Here is a 15,543-nt window from a genome sequence, read left to right as displayed (position 1 = left end):
TAAAGTAATGTTCTTTAAAAAATAAAGTCGATTTGAATACCCTGATAGCCATAGTTTCAGACCAACCAAGTTGGTGTCAGATAGTTGCCACCAACTTAGCGACAACTTGCGGTCAACTTCCGAATTTGTAACTGTTGGCGTCAAGGTGGCTACAAGTTTCTGAGAAAAACAAGACCAATCTACTGCCGCAATTTGTCGCCAGATTTTTTGAGAACCTTGTCGTCAACTTTGTGCGAAAGAGTATCGAAAGCAATTTTTGCCGACAACTTGGTGACAACTTGGTGAACAACCGGGTTCATTTCCAAGACTTGCCGCCAATTTGGTGACAAGTTGCGGCAGTAAATCGACGGAAAGTTGCGACCGACTTGGCTATTAGGGGTTAGTTCATCTAAATTAGAGAGCTCTAAATTACCTGCGACTAGTACTGAGATTATATTCTCTTATAAAAATTATTATAAAATATAATAACTTTGCCGATGATAATTTACATCTCTGGGATTCAATCAGTTTCTTGTGTTTTTGTGTTTTCTTTTTCATTACTGTTTATTATGTTTTTATATTTTTTCAGTTTAGGGGGTCAACAGTCTAACAGTCAACTTTCTTCTGACATTTATTCATTTCTATTATTTTTTTTTTTTTTTTTTTTTAATTATTTCATCTTTTAAAAGTGTATGAGGTTATAATTTATAGACTTTGATCAGTCTATAATAAACGTAATTGTTAGCTAAATATCAATTCAAGTATTTCAACTGTGCTAAATTTTTAATATAGAATCAAAATTAGAATAATGAACCGTTTAATGTCAAAGATTTCCAATAACGTTAATCAAATATTATTAAGAAATTATGGAACAGCTGGAAATTTAATTACTGTAACAAAAAACGATGCAACAGGTGCTTAAATCTTAACAGATTAATTAAAAAATGATAAAATTAAATAATTTAAATGACTTTGTTGTAATTAATTACAGGTACAAGTGTTTTATCACTAGGAAGGGCACCCGTTAATGGTCTAAACCTTGAATTACTAACGGAATTAAATGATTCCTTAAAAAACATAGTTAAAAATGGAAGCAAAGGAGTTATTATTACTTCATCATTGCCGAAAATTTTTTCTGGTGGCCTAGATATTATGGAAATGTATAAACCAGATTTGAAAAGAGCTAAACAATTTTGGGAACAACTACAAGACACTTGGATTACTCTTTATGGATTGAGTGTACCAACTGCTGTTGCGATTAATGTGTGTTTAATCGATCTTTTTACTTTATTTAATATTTGTAGTATGATTAAAAAATGATAATACCTGTGAAATTAAATTTAAAGGGAGCAAGCCCAGCTGGAGGCTGTTTGATGGCGATGACCTGTGAATACCGAGTATTTGTTGATGGAAAACATAGTATTGGATTGAACGAAACAAAATTAGGCATCGTAGCACCTAATTGGTTCAAAGATCTTTATATTTCAACAATTGGATACCGTCGTGCAGAGTTGGCTCTATTACAGTAAGAAATTTAAATAAATTATTGTTATTGTCATATCAATTAATAAAATCATTTATTAAAAAATATTAAGTAAAAAAATTTCTTCAGAGGCACACAGTTTACTCCAAAAGAAGCGTTAGAAATTGGATTGGTCGATGAATTAGCTGCTAATAAAGAAGAAGCCATTCAGAAATGTCAAAAGTTTATTGATACATTTGATCGTATCCCTGGTAAAGAATAAAAAATAAATTATACAATAGTTTGTATGGTATAAGTTATAACTTATCATAATTATTTTATTTTTAGCTGTAGGAAGACATGCCACTAAAATTGATTTGAGAGGTGAATTAATTGAATGGCTGAAGAAAAATCGAAATGCCGATATCCTTCGTTTTACGAATTTTATATCTCAGCCTGAAGTTCAGAAAGCTTTGCATCTATATATTGAAGCTTTAAAGAAAAAAAATTAATCTTTATATTAATCGAGTGTTACAGTTTTAAATAATATGATTTAGTTTTGAAAAGTAAAATTTGTAAAATAACGAAAATTAAAAAAGTGAATTTTAGATATATGACTATTTTTATATATTTTATATAGAACTTTTAAAAAAAATTTTTTTTTTGTTTTATAAATAAATAAATAAATAAATATACTTATATTATAAAATAATTTTTACTAAAATTATCCTTCGAGAGCTGCTGCAACATCAAGTGCAAGTGCGTCATTGATACAAAAATGATTATGCATTCGTTCTCGCTGAAACTGCAAAAAATGAGAAATTTCGAGTATCCGCTGACGATGTCGAAGCCGTTCTTGTCTAAAAAAAAAAAATAATAATAATAATTTAATAATCTAACTAATTGAAAATCTATTCGATTAAACTTACTTGCTAAATTCATGTAGTAACTCTTCAAGCCAAAGGTTTATTCTTTCAATGATACTATCTTCGCGATTATCGACAATCTTTGAAGAAAAAAATATATAAATATTATATTTATTTATTTATTTTTAATTTTTGGATATTATAAAATCTTTTTATTACCTGTATATGAATATCATGTGAAGCAATCAAGGTATTGTTTAAAACATCAACGTCGCCACAAATGTCAACAAAATTTACTGGCATCGTCAAATCTCCAACACTACTTAAATAATTATTAATCACAGTATTTATCGCGTTGCGATATCGGAGGAAAACATCACGTATTTGAGAAAAAATTTCCCGTACAAATTCCACAAATGAATCTTTCAAATCAGTCATATTTATTTTAAAAATCTCAAATATATCTTCTATTTGTTCATGCAAAACAACTTCACTGTACATCAGCTTTGCCCACATATTCGTCAAACTTTCGTTTAATTCATCAGCTAATTCTTGAGTTTTCGCTATTTTTATATCTATTTTTATTTCTTGTTCATTCGATTCTTTATCTGATTTCACTAAATCATCAAATTTATTAAAAATTCCGTTTCTTTCTGTTTTTATTGTTTCAATGATCCTTAAAAAAAAAAAAAAAAATAAAAAAGTTTAAATAAGATTTATTAATTCTTTAAACAGAATTCTTGATAAACTTACTGTCTCGCTTCATCGCGAACATTTTCTCGAGCTTTTCGGACGACTAAATAAAATTCATTAATTTCTTTCGCCCTGACAACGTGTTGATCTACTCCAAATTTGTACAATTCCTGACATACGGTTGTAAACTTTTTTTTATATTTTTCATATACTTTAAGGGTATCGTTATTTAGATTTTTCAATATAATTCCATCTATTTAATGAATGATTCTTTTAATATTAATGAATTATAATGATAGTGATAACAACTAATAATATATAAGTAAAAAATAAAACAAACTTTGGTCATCTTGAAAGACAGTATTAAAAAATTCATCCCCGTCTAATTGATCAACAAAACACTGAGAATCATATTGAGTTTTGCTATTTACTTTCTGTTGTTTATCCATTTTTATTTTAATTTTTGATTCCTCTTCTTCAACTTTAATAATTGCTTGTCTAAAATTAATTTTAAAATGATGTATATAATAAAAAAAAAAAAGTATGAATACTAAAGAATATAATTATAGGAAACATACCTGTTTTTTTTTATGGCGTCATTTCTTTCTTCTTTGGTGATTAAGATATACGAAAAATAAATCACTTGAGGCAGTAAAGCAATAAGATAACTATTATAATTTTCTTGTAGAGTGCAAGGATTTCCTGTCATATTAACGGTTCTCAGATTTTTAAATTTTTTTAAATATAAAACCTAAAAGATAAATTTTATTACACAAAATTTTGTTATTAATTTATTTAGATAAAAAAATAATTACTCACGTGATCCCATTTGTCGATTTTATTGTCAGCGATACTAAAAATTTTAAGATTTTTCAAGTTGTCAATATTCTCAATGTCATAAATTTTGTTGCCAGCAATAAGTAGAACTTGTAATTTAACCAAACAGTTTAAATTTTCCATTTTTTTTATTCGGTTAAAAGAAAGATCAAGATCTTCAAGATTCACCAGGGCGTCGAAGTTTTCAATTTTTTCAATAATATTATGGGATAATATGAGTTTTGTCAGATTAGTCATAATCCAAAAATGGTCTATCTTTAGAATTTCTGTACGAGTTAAAAATTAATTAATATTAAAAAAAAAAGTTAACATATGCATTTACAAAAATATACTTTACTAGAAAATTCAATTCGTATTTCGGTTACTTCATCCAATTTTATTCCATCTTCACGAAATAGTCTACCACGTTCACCCTTGGGAGCTTGTTCAATAATTAAATTTACAAGAGTACTATAATTTATTACATCTGGTACATCATAAATTAATGAAAAAGGCTCATCAATGTTTATATTTTTTTTACTTTTTTTATAACTTTCATAATTTAATTTAGACATTATATTAATTTTTATATTTGTTGACGCATATAACGAGTAGGTGTCAAATCTATTTAAATTGGTATCCTAGCAACTAAATAATATATTGATCATGAGATATATAATTAAGACAATTATCATATATCATTTATAGTAATAATTTCAATTATATTTAACAAAATTCTTCTTATAAAAAACTAGGTATAAACAATTTTTTTTTTTTTTGTACTTTCGATGATTCTTTTGGTTTTTAAATTATCAACATCTCCTCCTCAAGTCTAGTTTTCATAAATCGTAAAACGATAATTGTTGGACAATTGGATATGCGGTTTTATAACTCCTGCGCTACTTACACTATAAGTATATACTTATTACTTAGATTATTCACATATATAGGTGTGTATGTACACATACAGTATAGATTGTTATAGATTGTTACTACTACAGCAGTATGACAGTTGATTTCAGTTGATTTGTGGTAGTGATGTTGACGTGACGTGATATATTACATATCGCAATAGAGATCTAATGCTCGGCTCATAATTAATATAAAAGGTAGATTAGACATTGAGTATAGAGCCGACCAATAATTATCATTATACGAACCGACATAAATCTCAAATTAATATAGTTAAATATCTTATCAATAGGTAGACACTAACCCGATTGTCATTTCAGTTGCATCCATTGTTAATAATTGTGATTCCAATCGTCAATATCAGTTGTCAATTTGGAGATCACAGCAGGAAAAAAAATTAGAGCAGACTGGAAAAATGCGCAAGTAAATCCAAGCCTATAGGATAAATTAAAACAGTATTTACATACCAACAACTCAAGGATTTTCAATTGACAATTGACAATTGACATTTACGGCAACGCATTAAAAACGTCGTCGAGTCATCGAGTCGTCGAGTTGTGGATTGTCGTGGATGTAGACACTCTTAAAAACCACATGAGTCATATGATAACAGTTTATTTATTATAATATAATATCGCCAGTATCATAATACTATTAAAGTATTGTCTGCTAAGTGGATTACTCGCCTCAGATATTTATTTCAATAATTTTCAGTATTTGAGTAATAAATAACTAAAAATATGTCGTTTTTTGGAGTAAACGTCAATCCGTTTTCGACTCCTGTGGGTCAAAAAATAGGTAAGTAAAAAATATTACCGGTTACATATATCTATATTGCGAATTTTGTTGTACTGTTGTTTAGTAAAGTGTTATCTCTATATATATATATATATATATATATATATATATATATATATATATATATATATTATACTTATAATTTGATCCATATATACAATACGCAAGGTGTATATGTGATGAGTAAGGTGGGACACGTTAATTTAATTTTTTTTTTTTTTTCTACATTTTAATGTAAATATATGTATTTTTTTATCATTTATTTTGTAAGATAAGCGCAAATTTAATTCTTTGTTTAAAAACTGATTATGTCATGATATAATTGAATATTTATTATTATTTTTCAGAGCAAGCTACGGACGGTAGTTTACCCAGCGAAAACTGGGCTCTTAATATGGAGATATGCGACATTATTAATGAAACAGAAGACGGCCCGCGAGACGCGATTAAAGCTATTAAAAAACGCCTCGGTCAAGCTGCTGGAAAAAATTATACTGTGGTTTTATACACACTTACTGTTAGCTTACGAATTTTTATTTTGTTTTGTTTTTATTATTAATTTATTTAATAATTTAAATAAATATACTTAATAGGTTTTAGAAACATGCGTTAAAAACTGTGGAAAACGTTTTCACACACTAGCTTGTTCACGTGAGTTTATATTGGAGCTTGTAAAGATGATTGGACCAAAAAATGAACCACCAACAGCTGTTCAGGAAAAAGTATTAAGTTTAATTCAGACATGGGCTGATACTTTTCGTCATCAACCTCATACGCAAGGTGTTGTCCAAGTTTACCAGGAATTGAAGGCTAAAGGAATGCAATTTCCAATGACTGATTTAGATGCCATGGCTCCTATTATTACACCAGAACGGGTAATTAAAAAGAAATTTTTTAATAATAATAATAATAATAATTATTATTATTTTTAGAGTGTACCGGAAGTAACGTCCAGTCCCAGCATTACCCAAGGAAACGAGCGTATAAGTGTTGCTGGATGTGATGCAACTGCTCTACAACATCAAGCGCAAATTCAAGCATTGCAGCCTGTTCAATTGTCAGATCAATTGATAGCAAAATTACGAAGTGAGCTTGAGATTGTCCAGGGCAATATGCGTGTCCTTGCTGAAATGCTTCATCACTTTACAAACCCAGAGCAACAGAAGCCTCTGCAGATCGTTGAAACTCGCCCCGACCCTGCGGATTTGGAGCTAATGCAGCAGCTTTATGCGACTTGTAAAGCAATGCAAGAGCGAGTCGTTGATTTAATCGGTCGTCTTGTCGACGATGAAATGACTGCTGAGTTATTGCGTATAAATGACGAGTTAAATAATCTGTTTTTGAGATACTCGCGTTATACAAAAAATAAAACAGTCCCAGCGGCAAGTGCAATTCTCGCCCAGACATTAGGCCCGCCAAGTCAAGTACCGCATAAGCGGCAAGAACAATCACTTATTGATCTTGACGAGGACTCTGTTAATGCATTAGAGGGTGCTATAGGAGAAATAGGTAATTGTGTATATATTTTATTTTTAAATAGTATTTGTTATTACTAAAATATTTATTTGATAAATAGGTATTTCTGATATGGCTGATGGTCGAGACAAGGGAGTGCCTTCTAAAAATAAACGAGAAGATTTATTAGAAAGTGATGAATTTGATATGTTTGCCCAGTCTCGGAATGCTACTTATGAGTCAACAAAAAATGCGTAAGCTATTATTAAATTTTTTATTGTTATTGATAAATTATTAATTGTGAAATTACTTTACCGATTTACCTCTTTTAAAACATACTAATTGATTATAAATTTCACTTAATAATAAATTAGCGGAAGTAAATACGAAGATAATATCGAAGATTTGAGCGGTAATGGAAGTCTAAGTTCAGCAATTTTAAGTCGTGGGTCTAGTTTAACACAACCAACGGCAATCGGAGTTGCTGGAGCTGGAGCTGGAGCTGGTGCTGGTGCTGGTGCTGGAAGAATTGCCGTACGTAATTAATTTTTATAATTTTATTAAATACAAAGACATTGTTGGGATTTGTTTGTTAATTTAAGTCATCATTGTTGTCGCTTTTTCTTTGCAAAAATTTATTTTATTTTTTTTTTAATTATTTATTTGGTTGAATCATAAGTTTTATGTTGATTGTTTTGTTATTATTTTTATGAATGCTTAGTCAAATCGAGAATCTGATTTCAATGAAATGGCAGCGTGGCTTGACGAGAGCGCGGTAAGTTACAGACAGATTTTCGTTAAAAGCTTTTTTGTTGCTTCATTATTTTTTTGTTCTTTTATCTCTGTTTTATTCACTTAACTTTTTACCTAGGCTTTATTTTTTAAAATAATCTATTCTAATTATATCCTACTATTTCCTCAGACTCCAAAAGAACAGGGCGACCAAGAGTCACTAACATCTTCGGAATTTGAAAGATTTTTAGCCGAACGGGCAGCTGCTGCAGAGGCTTTGCCCAATTTACCTACAGTTACCACCGCGCCCAGCACAACGACATCGGGGACTAACATTCAGCGACAGATAAACAAAGATCAAGACAAATCACTATTTGCACTCTGAATTGATTATTGTTGTTGTTATTATTATTATTATTATTATTCTTTAAGTTATTCGTGATAATGATAACCGAGACAAAAATCAATTTACATCATAATCTCTTAACTTAACACATAATTAAGATATCGAATATCGTTGCTTTGCTTTTACGTACTTACTTTAAATGAATCAACTAAATTCATTCAATGATCTAAAAATTATCACACACCAGTCAATTTTTGGTTTTGTTTAACAAACAAGTTAATACTGAAAAAATATTTTTTAAAAAATTGCACTTGTTTTTTTTTTTTTTTTTTTTTTCTCTTTTCTTTCTATTAATTATAATAATAACTAACCCAAAATTTTTTTTACAATTATTTTTATAGAAATTTTATCTGTTAATTAATTTCTATTATGCTTATTTGAGCTGTAAATGTTTTTGGATAAAAATTTTTCATCTTAGTCGCTCGTACTTTACGTCATATGTATAACCAATTAATCGCACTTATATATATTATAAATAAAGTTATTTAAATTCCAAGTGGTTAAAAAAAATGAATTTTCCAGTCGCTTGGGTCACTACTCCTTTAGAAATATAGCTAATTACTATGCTTTTCTGTATATAAAGAAAAAATTATAAATAATTTTTATGGCCCGACCGAAACTTTTATTATAATCATAATCATATATAATAGTTTCGTATTTAATCTATGAAAATAATGAATTTATTAATTAATATATAATATATAATAAATAATAATAATGATTGTAATATGTCACATAGTATAATGTTATCTATGTTTTAAATATTTTAAACATACAAAAAAAAAATATAGACAATTCTAAAGAATATAATTTTTTAATTTTTGTCCTTGTTAATTTTAAATTTTCCGCTTAAAGCATACATCAGCGCCACATCTATATATATATATATACATTTATAAATATCGTAGTTAGGAAACTACATTTACGAGCTCGGGCACTAGACCAATGAAATTATGACTTGAAATTTACAGTGACTGTTGATTGGATAGGTTTTGTTATAAAAAAAGAAAAGAAAACGTATTTGTGTGTATAATGTATATTTAGTACAATGTATAGTTTAACACCAGTCATGAGACTTGAATAGAGTAACATAGTGTGTGTGTGGGAGAGAGTGTACGTAATACATTGCTCGGTAGTCTGTGTATTGCACATGGGGTTTACTGCCACGACCTGTACGGCTACACGTTCAAAGATCAAACGTTCTAGAATCAAGAGAAAGAATATTATCACTCGGATGGTTAACAATATCATTTAATATTAATAATTATTTATAACTAAACATCGAGTGTCTGTTATTACTGAATAATTTATCAAGAAAATGTACACAGTGTCAAAAGGACCTAGTAAAATAGTTGCGAAAACTCGTAGAGGTATTTATAATCTCCTCGTGTCGAGATAGATTCAAGTTCAAAGTTTTATTTTATTTTATTTTTGTTTTTTTTTTTTTTTTTTTTTAAGTTGAGTTAATGATGTTGTTTTAAATTTTATTTAAGGAATTAGCCAAAATCTCGACAGACTAGATAGCTTGAGGGATCTTACCAGAAAATCGGACACTACTGAAAAAGAATGCGATGATGAAATTGACCGGTATTATTTGTTAATCTTATTATTTAATTTTCAGCTTGTTTATTTATAATTATTATATTTTAATTATTGATTATTTTTTAATATAATAAATATTTTTAAAGTCATGCTCCAAAACCTGTTTTCAACGTTAACGGCAAATCAAAAATTTCCTCACAAAGACATAGGATGCAAGAGGTCATTACTCCTCAACACGAGGAACTAATTAAGTTTGTCTATGAGTGTAAGTCTATCAAATAAGATACCTAAATAAATTTTTAATATACAAATTTGTGAAAAATGTAATAAAAATAATTATTTTAGCTTGGAGTCAAATAGGGTGTACAGCCAATGGCCACGAGGACTCACATAACTCTCAACACCAACAGCAGCAACAAGGAGGAGGTGATTATTGTTTTTTTTTTTTTTTTTTTTTTTTTTTTTTATTAAAAAAATTTTTTTTTTAATTTATTATTTATTACTTTAGATTTAATAACGTCTTTGTATTACAACGATGGTGAACCAAATGACGTTCTTCAAGGTAAAGATAATGTTATTAATAAGCACAAATAGCAGTTATGTAATAAAATGCGATTAATATATATATATATTTGTTTTCAGACTTCAAACCATTCGACCTGGAGTCTTGGTGGGGCAAAAGATTGTTCAACAACATCACAAAGTCTCTTTAAATTCTATAAAAATTCAAACTACAGTTTTAATAAAAAGAGAAAGAACGAATGGTTTTAAAAAAATGTGCATATTAACTTTTTAAATCAAGTATGAAAGAAAAATAATTAGTATAAAATATTAAATAATAATAATAATTAAAAGATATTAAATTTTCGTTAGGTTGAAAACGGTGATTAGATTAATGAACATTTTATGTAATGTATAATCGCGAATATATAATAATGCCCAAAGTGTTTAGATATTAATGTCGCGGATATATACATTTATATTTCAGCTGTTGTTAGTATGGTTATTGATGATGATGATGATGTTAATGTTAATGCAACGATTTATTGAAAGATTATGAGAAAAAGATTGTTAATCATTTAATTGATCAATTTAGTGTACATATTATTATTATCATCATTCGAAAAATTGTTTTGCAGAATGAAAGTGGAGAGTATGATCGAGTGAAAGATAATTAATTAATTTTTTCTATTGAAATTAAAATTAAAATAATAATAATAATAATAATCTACTCTCGCACACACCAATAGAATATTTTACTATTTAGTGTATCTTTGTAGACTGATATTTTTTAAGATTGTTATATGTTCATTTGCAGAGGCTCTGTAATTATATCGATTAATTTATTTTTAATTAATCAGACAAAATAAATCATTTGTTAACAGAGATTTATTTATGTCTTGATTTGTAGTCCACATTTAAGTAGTGCAATAGTTTATATATTAGAGCCAGAGGCCTACTGGACAAATTGTTATATGACTATAAATATATCTTTATATACCACCAAACGTTGTACATAATACATACATTTTTTGTTAATTATTAACATTTTGTATCAATAGTTATAGAGTTTATCATTTAATCATAAGAATATATAGTAGATATATGTAAATTTATCCCGCTCTTTACTATATACATATATAATTATAATGAACACATAAGTAGTATTGGCCAGTTTAGGTCGGTGAAAAAATCAGTACTGACCTACAGAAGCTAACTTTTATCAGTTGTTTATTTTTTTATAATCATATATATATATATGTATATGTATAAAACAATATATGTACTTGTATATACAATAAAATATACGAAAAAGTTACGCAATGACCAGTAGAGTAGCCTGTCGAAACTCACAGTCTCGTGCCTTGTAAATATAATAAATATATATATAAATAAATGTATAGGAAAAAATATTTTAACAGATCACAAGACACAGAAATAAGACAGGTTATGTTCGATAAAATGTATTTTATATAATAAATAAAAATGTGTTTATAAATGTATAAAATAAAAAAAAAAAAAAAAAAAAAAAAAAAAAAAAACTAGTAAATAACGCGGGTAATGATAAAGGTACATAATTTAATATTATTTTATATTTAATAAATAGTAATGTGAACTTTAATGAACTTTTATAGCTGGCTGTTGATGACCTGAGGTAAAATGTTTGAGTATTTTTTAATTAAAAAACAAAAAAGGAATAAATTATACAGGACAACAACAAAATCTTATTTGTTGAATGTGTAAAATGAGTTTTATTGTTTAATGACTTTAATTAAGTAATTATGAACGCAGTGATAGCAATGTGTACGTTTTGCGAGATCCACGGTCCAAGAGTGATCTTTACAACTCAGACATACAAGAGTTTTACAGACGAGAAAGAGTCTATGAAAAAGTTGAAATTTTATGGTCCCAAACAAGTAATGCAACGGAGTTTAAATGTTAGTGATGACTCGAAAAATGAGTGTGATGGTTGTCGTAGCCTGGGAAACGTTAAATACTTGAGTAACGAGCACGAAAGCAGAACATCATTTTTGTCAGCTAGGCAACCACTTACTGAAGATATCCAAGTTTTATTAGGACATGCTTGTATTAGGTAATTTTTTATTTTTTACTTGTAAATAATATATAATATTAATATTAATATAAAGGAGCTAAAGGAGTAATTTGAATTATTATATATTTTTAGGAGTTTGAGCTGCGAATTACATCTTGGTAAAGACGGTATCTGTTACTTTGGTGATGAAAATCGAGGGCATGTTTTGAGCCACGCTTTTACATTAAAAGATGCTCAAGTAATTATTTTATAAATTATTAATATTAATATATATTGTTTAAAATATAATTTTTTTTTTTTTTTTTTTTTTTTTTTAGGCTCGTGGAATAAGACGGTCATGTAGTTTCATAGTATTTATGAAAGACAAACAGTTTCTCCTGAACATGTGGCCATTTTTTATCGACAACCTCAAACAAATAATCCGTGAGCTTCAGGACTTTGCTGAGCGTAAGTACAACTCTGATGAAGCTGAAAATCCTCAACGAGCTGCACGATTATCATCAGCCAGCGATGGATCTACCGGAAACGGTAACTCGAACGGAAAAAAAACAACTCCACGAAGTCTCTGCGAGATAACTAACGAGAAGCATATTTTTATAAGAATCCATATGTGGCTAGTCTGGATTTTGAGTGCTGGGGCTCGACATCTTGTCGAAATTTGTCCAATTTCAAACGATTTGGTTGAATCTCCTCTAACTTACAACTACCTAGCCCGAGATTTACAAGGAATAGTTGGTCGAACCACCGAAGGGTCAACTTCAGCGTTTCTGCTCCGTAATCATGATTTTAAACCCAGTCCAGAGTTTACCGAAATATCGAAAAATAAATTCGCAACTTTGATTCTTCGCAATATAAAATCTTACTTGACTAAAGAACAATTCAGGCAGTTGCTGTACTCTAGTTTAACGGGAATTCAAATTCTAGTTCGTGGACCCGAGGATAAAATTATAGAGGCTCTATACGCACTGAGTTCTTTGGTACCACGAGCTTGTCGCCGGATAAAGCTCCAAGGTACCGAGTACAAAGACATAAACGATTGTAATTTTTTAGGTATAGAATCGTCAGTGGCTGTTCCGGTCTCTTGTACTAATATCTGCAGACTGGACATTGTCTCAGATAAACAGCGACACGAATTGTCCTCAGATACAAAGCCATACGTGGTTAAATGGTCTGGAGTGTTGCCAAATAAACTTCCAACACTTTTAAATAAATTAGAAAAATACTTGGACAATGACAAGCTTGATGAGGTCGTTCTTAATAAGCAATTATTGGTTCTGCAACAAGAATGGGCAAATATTGCTAAAATTGTACACACCATGCGTGGTAATGGGCATCGTAATGATCTTACTGGTCTGATTGTAAGCTTGGGTGCTGGATTACAAGATTACTCCCTTTTAGACTCTTGGTCAATGGGTTTGCCTTCAAATCCTGCTTAATTAATATAATTACGTCTATTAACAATAAATATTTATATTATTATTATTATTATATATTTTCCATTATAAATATATGTCGTTGTTTATTCATTTTTAATAACACAATATTTATTAACTTTAATAAAAGTACTTTATCGATTTATTAATATTTTAATTTTGATTATTACATTATTTATTAAGAATTTATATCCGCAAAAAAAAAAATATATATATATATATTTATGCCACTGGTAAATGAAAATAGTTGACTGGATTTAAAAGTATTAAATAAGTAAATTGGTAATTTTTTTTTTAAATAAACAAAAATATTTTCATTTTCTAACCCGTGATTGACAATTTTTCTAGGTACTCCTACTATTTATCATTCCTTTTTGAAAGAGTCTCGTATTACGTCAGATGTAGCTTTTGCGACTGTAATTTAAATTATTTAATAGATTAATGTTTTTTATTTATTTTTTTTTTTAAGACATAAAATTAATTTAAAAAAATAATAATAATAATAATCATCACCAGTATCACGAGTCTTTGATATGAGATTGTCAACATCCGGCTGATACTTGATGAATTTTGGTCTAATAAAACGGTGATAGAGAACAATGGAGCCATTGTATTCAAGTGGAACCATCAACCAAATGTAAAAAATGCACTGAAAATTAATATTTTTATCAATTATCAACATAATAAAATAATAATAATTTGTGTAAGAAAAATTTTACAATAAATATTTGTATTAAGAAAAAAAAAAAATAATAAAATGTACCTTAAAAAGCCAATACACCGGAAACCAGCACACGATGTACTCGGAAAAAAATTCAATAATGGTAAATACAGCAAAGACAACCCAATAAGTCAACCATTTGGTGTCATCCTCTTTACTTCGAGATTCAAGTGCCTTCATAGAACAATAGGCAGGATAAACAAAGCCAATAATGTTACAAACTAGCTGCTGTCCGACTCCAATTACTAGGTACAGAGCTAAAAATCCTACTAAACCTATAAAATTATTAAATAAATAAATCAACAATATCATTTTTGTTTTTTTTTTCTTAATTATTATAAATATTTGTCAGATATTTAATTTTAGTTATGACTAATGGGGTTTGTTATAAAATATATAATTAAAAAATATAACCTTACTGACCCAGAAATATGTAAAGCCGATCAATGCCAGTTTTGGCTTCTGCAATTGAAAATAATTTAGCCCACGGTTTACTTTCATCCTTCAGAGCCTTTTCGATACTCTCTTTTGCTGCAGCAACTCGTGCCATTTTTTTACTTAATTTACGTTTGGTCAATGAAAAAAATACAATGATTGACTAATTTAATATAACAACTATAGTAAATATAATATTAAACGAGTTTTTGCTGGTTGGTGTTGCTGCGCTTTACCTTGAACACGCAGTTCAAATTCCAAAAATAATAAACTAGCGACACTTTGTTTGGAAACAGGAACTCATATGTAATATACCTTTCACGACATTTATTCAAATTACACACATAAGTGTGGTCAATTAATTTTTGTTAATCAATTATATTTATTAATTAAATATTTTTCAATTGATTATTATTTATTAATAATTATACTTTTATATAATAAATCTTTTTAATAAAACTATTTTTTTTTATTTTAAATTTTTGTGAGCAACAAACGATGATTAAAAGTGGAAAATTCTTTTCGCATGTACTTTTGGTCATATAAATTTCGATATATATTGTAAATTTTGTAAATTTCATCGGAGATGAAGACAGAAATCCTGCGAGAAAAATCATGTTCGCAAGCCATATTTTTTATATGGGACGTAATTCTGATCCAAATATATTTTTTATTCTTTATTATTTATTATAATTAAGTACAATAAATATATTTTATTAATTAAGTTATTGCGGTAAGC

At 28.3% G+C, this 15,543-nt stretch overlaps 6 protein-coding genes across 7 annotated transcripts; 4 read left to right on the top strand and 2 right to left on the bottom strand.

The window, feature by feature from the left end:
- The first annotated feature begins 510 nt into the window (after nucleotides 1–510).
- LOC123264720 (enoyl-CoA delta isomerase 1, mitochondrial-like) lies at nucleotides 511–1,954 on the top strand. The gene is made up of 5 exons (XM_044728152.1): nucleotides 511–893; nucleotides 971–1,242; nucleotides 1,326–1,504; nucleotides 1,592–1,713; nucleotides 1,790–1,954. The coding sequence occupies exons 1-5, from the start codon at nucleotides 788–790 to the stop codon at nucleotides 1,951–1,953; spliced, it is 843 nt and encodes a 280-aa protein (XP_044584087.1). The 5' UTR covers nucleotides 511–787; the 3' UTR covers nucleotide 1,954.
- Nucleotides 1,955–2,129: 175 nt separating this feature from the next.
- Nucleotides 2,130–4,336, bottom strand: LOC123266351 (dynein regulatory complex subunit 3-like). The gene is made up of 9 exons (XM_044730584.1): nucleotides 4,333–4,336; nucleotides 4,175–4,258; nucleotides 3,820–4,103; nucleotides 3,579–3,751; nucleotides 3,341–3,498; nucleotides 3,061–3,253; nucleotides 2,527–2,983; nucleotides 2,371–2,447; nucleotides 2,130–2,301 (listed from the first exon to the last, which is right to left on the bottom strand). Exons 1-9 carry the CDS (start codon nucleotides 4,334–4,336, stop codon nucleotides 2,166–2,168), a joined length of 1,566 nt encoding a protein of 521 aa, XP_044586519.1. The 3' UTR covers nucleotides 2,130–2,165.
- A 478-nt stretch (nucleotides 4,337–4,814) lies between these two features.
- Nucleotides 4,815–8,286, top strand: LOC123264719 (TOM1-like protein 2). 2 transcript variants are annotated; one of them, XM_044728149.1, is made up of 9 exons: nucleotides 4,815–4,925; nucleotides 5,049–5,526; nucleotides 5,874–6,043; nucleotides 6,120–6,401; nucleotides 6,459–7,035; nucleotides 7,103–7,235; nucleotides 7,356–7,515; nucleotides 7,703–7,756; nucleotides 7,904–8,286. In XM_044728149.1, exons 2-9 carry the CDS (start codon nucleotides 5,469–5,471, stop codon nucleotides 8,096–8,098), a joined length of 1,629 nt encoding a protein of 542 aa, XP_044584084.1. In that variant the 5' UTR covers nucleotides 4,815–4,925; nucleotides 5,049–5,468; the 3' UTR covers nucleotides 8,099–8,286. The 2 variants fall into 2 exon arrangements, with proteins under 2 accessions (XP_044584084.1, XP_044584086.1); XM_044728151.1 differs by lacking the exon at nucleotides 7,703–7,756.
- An 884-nt stretch (nucleotides 8,287–9,170) lies between these two features.
- On the top strand, nucleotides 9,171–11,557 carry LOC123265986 (MAPK regulated corepressor interacting protein 2-like). Its single transcript, XM_044730001.1, has 7 exons — nucleotides 9,171–9,489; nucleotides 9,613–9,706; nucleotides 9,808–9,926; nucleotides 10,007–10,087; nucleotides 10,170–10,223; nucleotides 10,304–10,476; nucleotides 10,517–11,557. Exons 1-6 carry the CDS (start codon nucleotides 9,438–9,440, stop codon nucleotides 10,372–10,374), a joined length of 471 nt encoding a protein of 156 aa, XP_044585936.1. The 5' UTR covers nucleotides 9,171–9,437; the 3' UTR covers nucleotides 10,375–10,476; nucleotides 10,517–11,557.
- Nucleotides 11,558–11,639: 82 nt separating this feature from the next.
- On the top strand, nucleotides 11,640–13,694 carry LOC123265981 (folliculin). The gene is made up of 4 exons (XM_044729996.1): nucleotides 11,640–11,731; nucleotides 11,797–12,254; nucleotides 12,348–12,453; nucleotides 12,533–13,694. Exons 2-4 carry the CDS (start codon nucleotides 11,944–11,946, stop codon nucleotides 13,649–13,651), a joined length of 1,536 nt encoding a protein of 511 aa, XP_044585931.1. The 5' UTR covers nucleotides 11,640–11,731; nucleotides 11,797–11,943; the 3' UTR covers nucleotides 13,652–13,694.
- A 251-nt stretch (nucleotides 13,695–13,945) lies between these two features.
- Nucleotides 13,946–15,016, bottom strand: LOC123265985 (receptor expression-enhancing protein 5-like). Its single transcript, XM_044730000.1, has 4 exons — nucleotides 14,793–15,016; nucleotides 14,412–14,644; nucleotides 14,162–14,297; nucleotides 13,946–14,062 (listed from the first exon to the last, which is right to left on the bottom strand). The coding sequence occupies exons 1-4, from the start codon at nucleotides 14,917–14,919 to the stop codon at nucleotides 14,013–14,015; spliced, it is 546 nt and encodes a 181-aa protein (XP_044585935.1). The 5' UTR covers nucleotides 14,920–15,016; the 3' UTR covers nucleotides 13,946–14,012.
- Between the last annotated feature and the right edge of the window lie 527 nt (nucleotides 15,017–15,543).

This window comes from Cotesia glomerata, linkage group LG5, assembly GCF_020080835.1.
Source record: "Cotesia glomerata isolate CgM1 linkage group LG5, MPM_Cglom_v2.3, whole genome shotgun sequence".
Taxonomy (NCBI): Eukaryota; Metazoa; Arthropoda; class Insecta; order Hymenoptera; family Braconidae; genus Cotesia; species Cotesia glomerata.
This window is presented reverse-complemented; position numbering and strand designations above follow the sequence as displayed.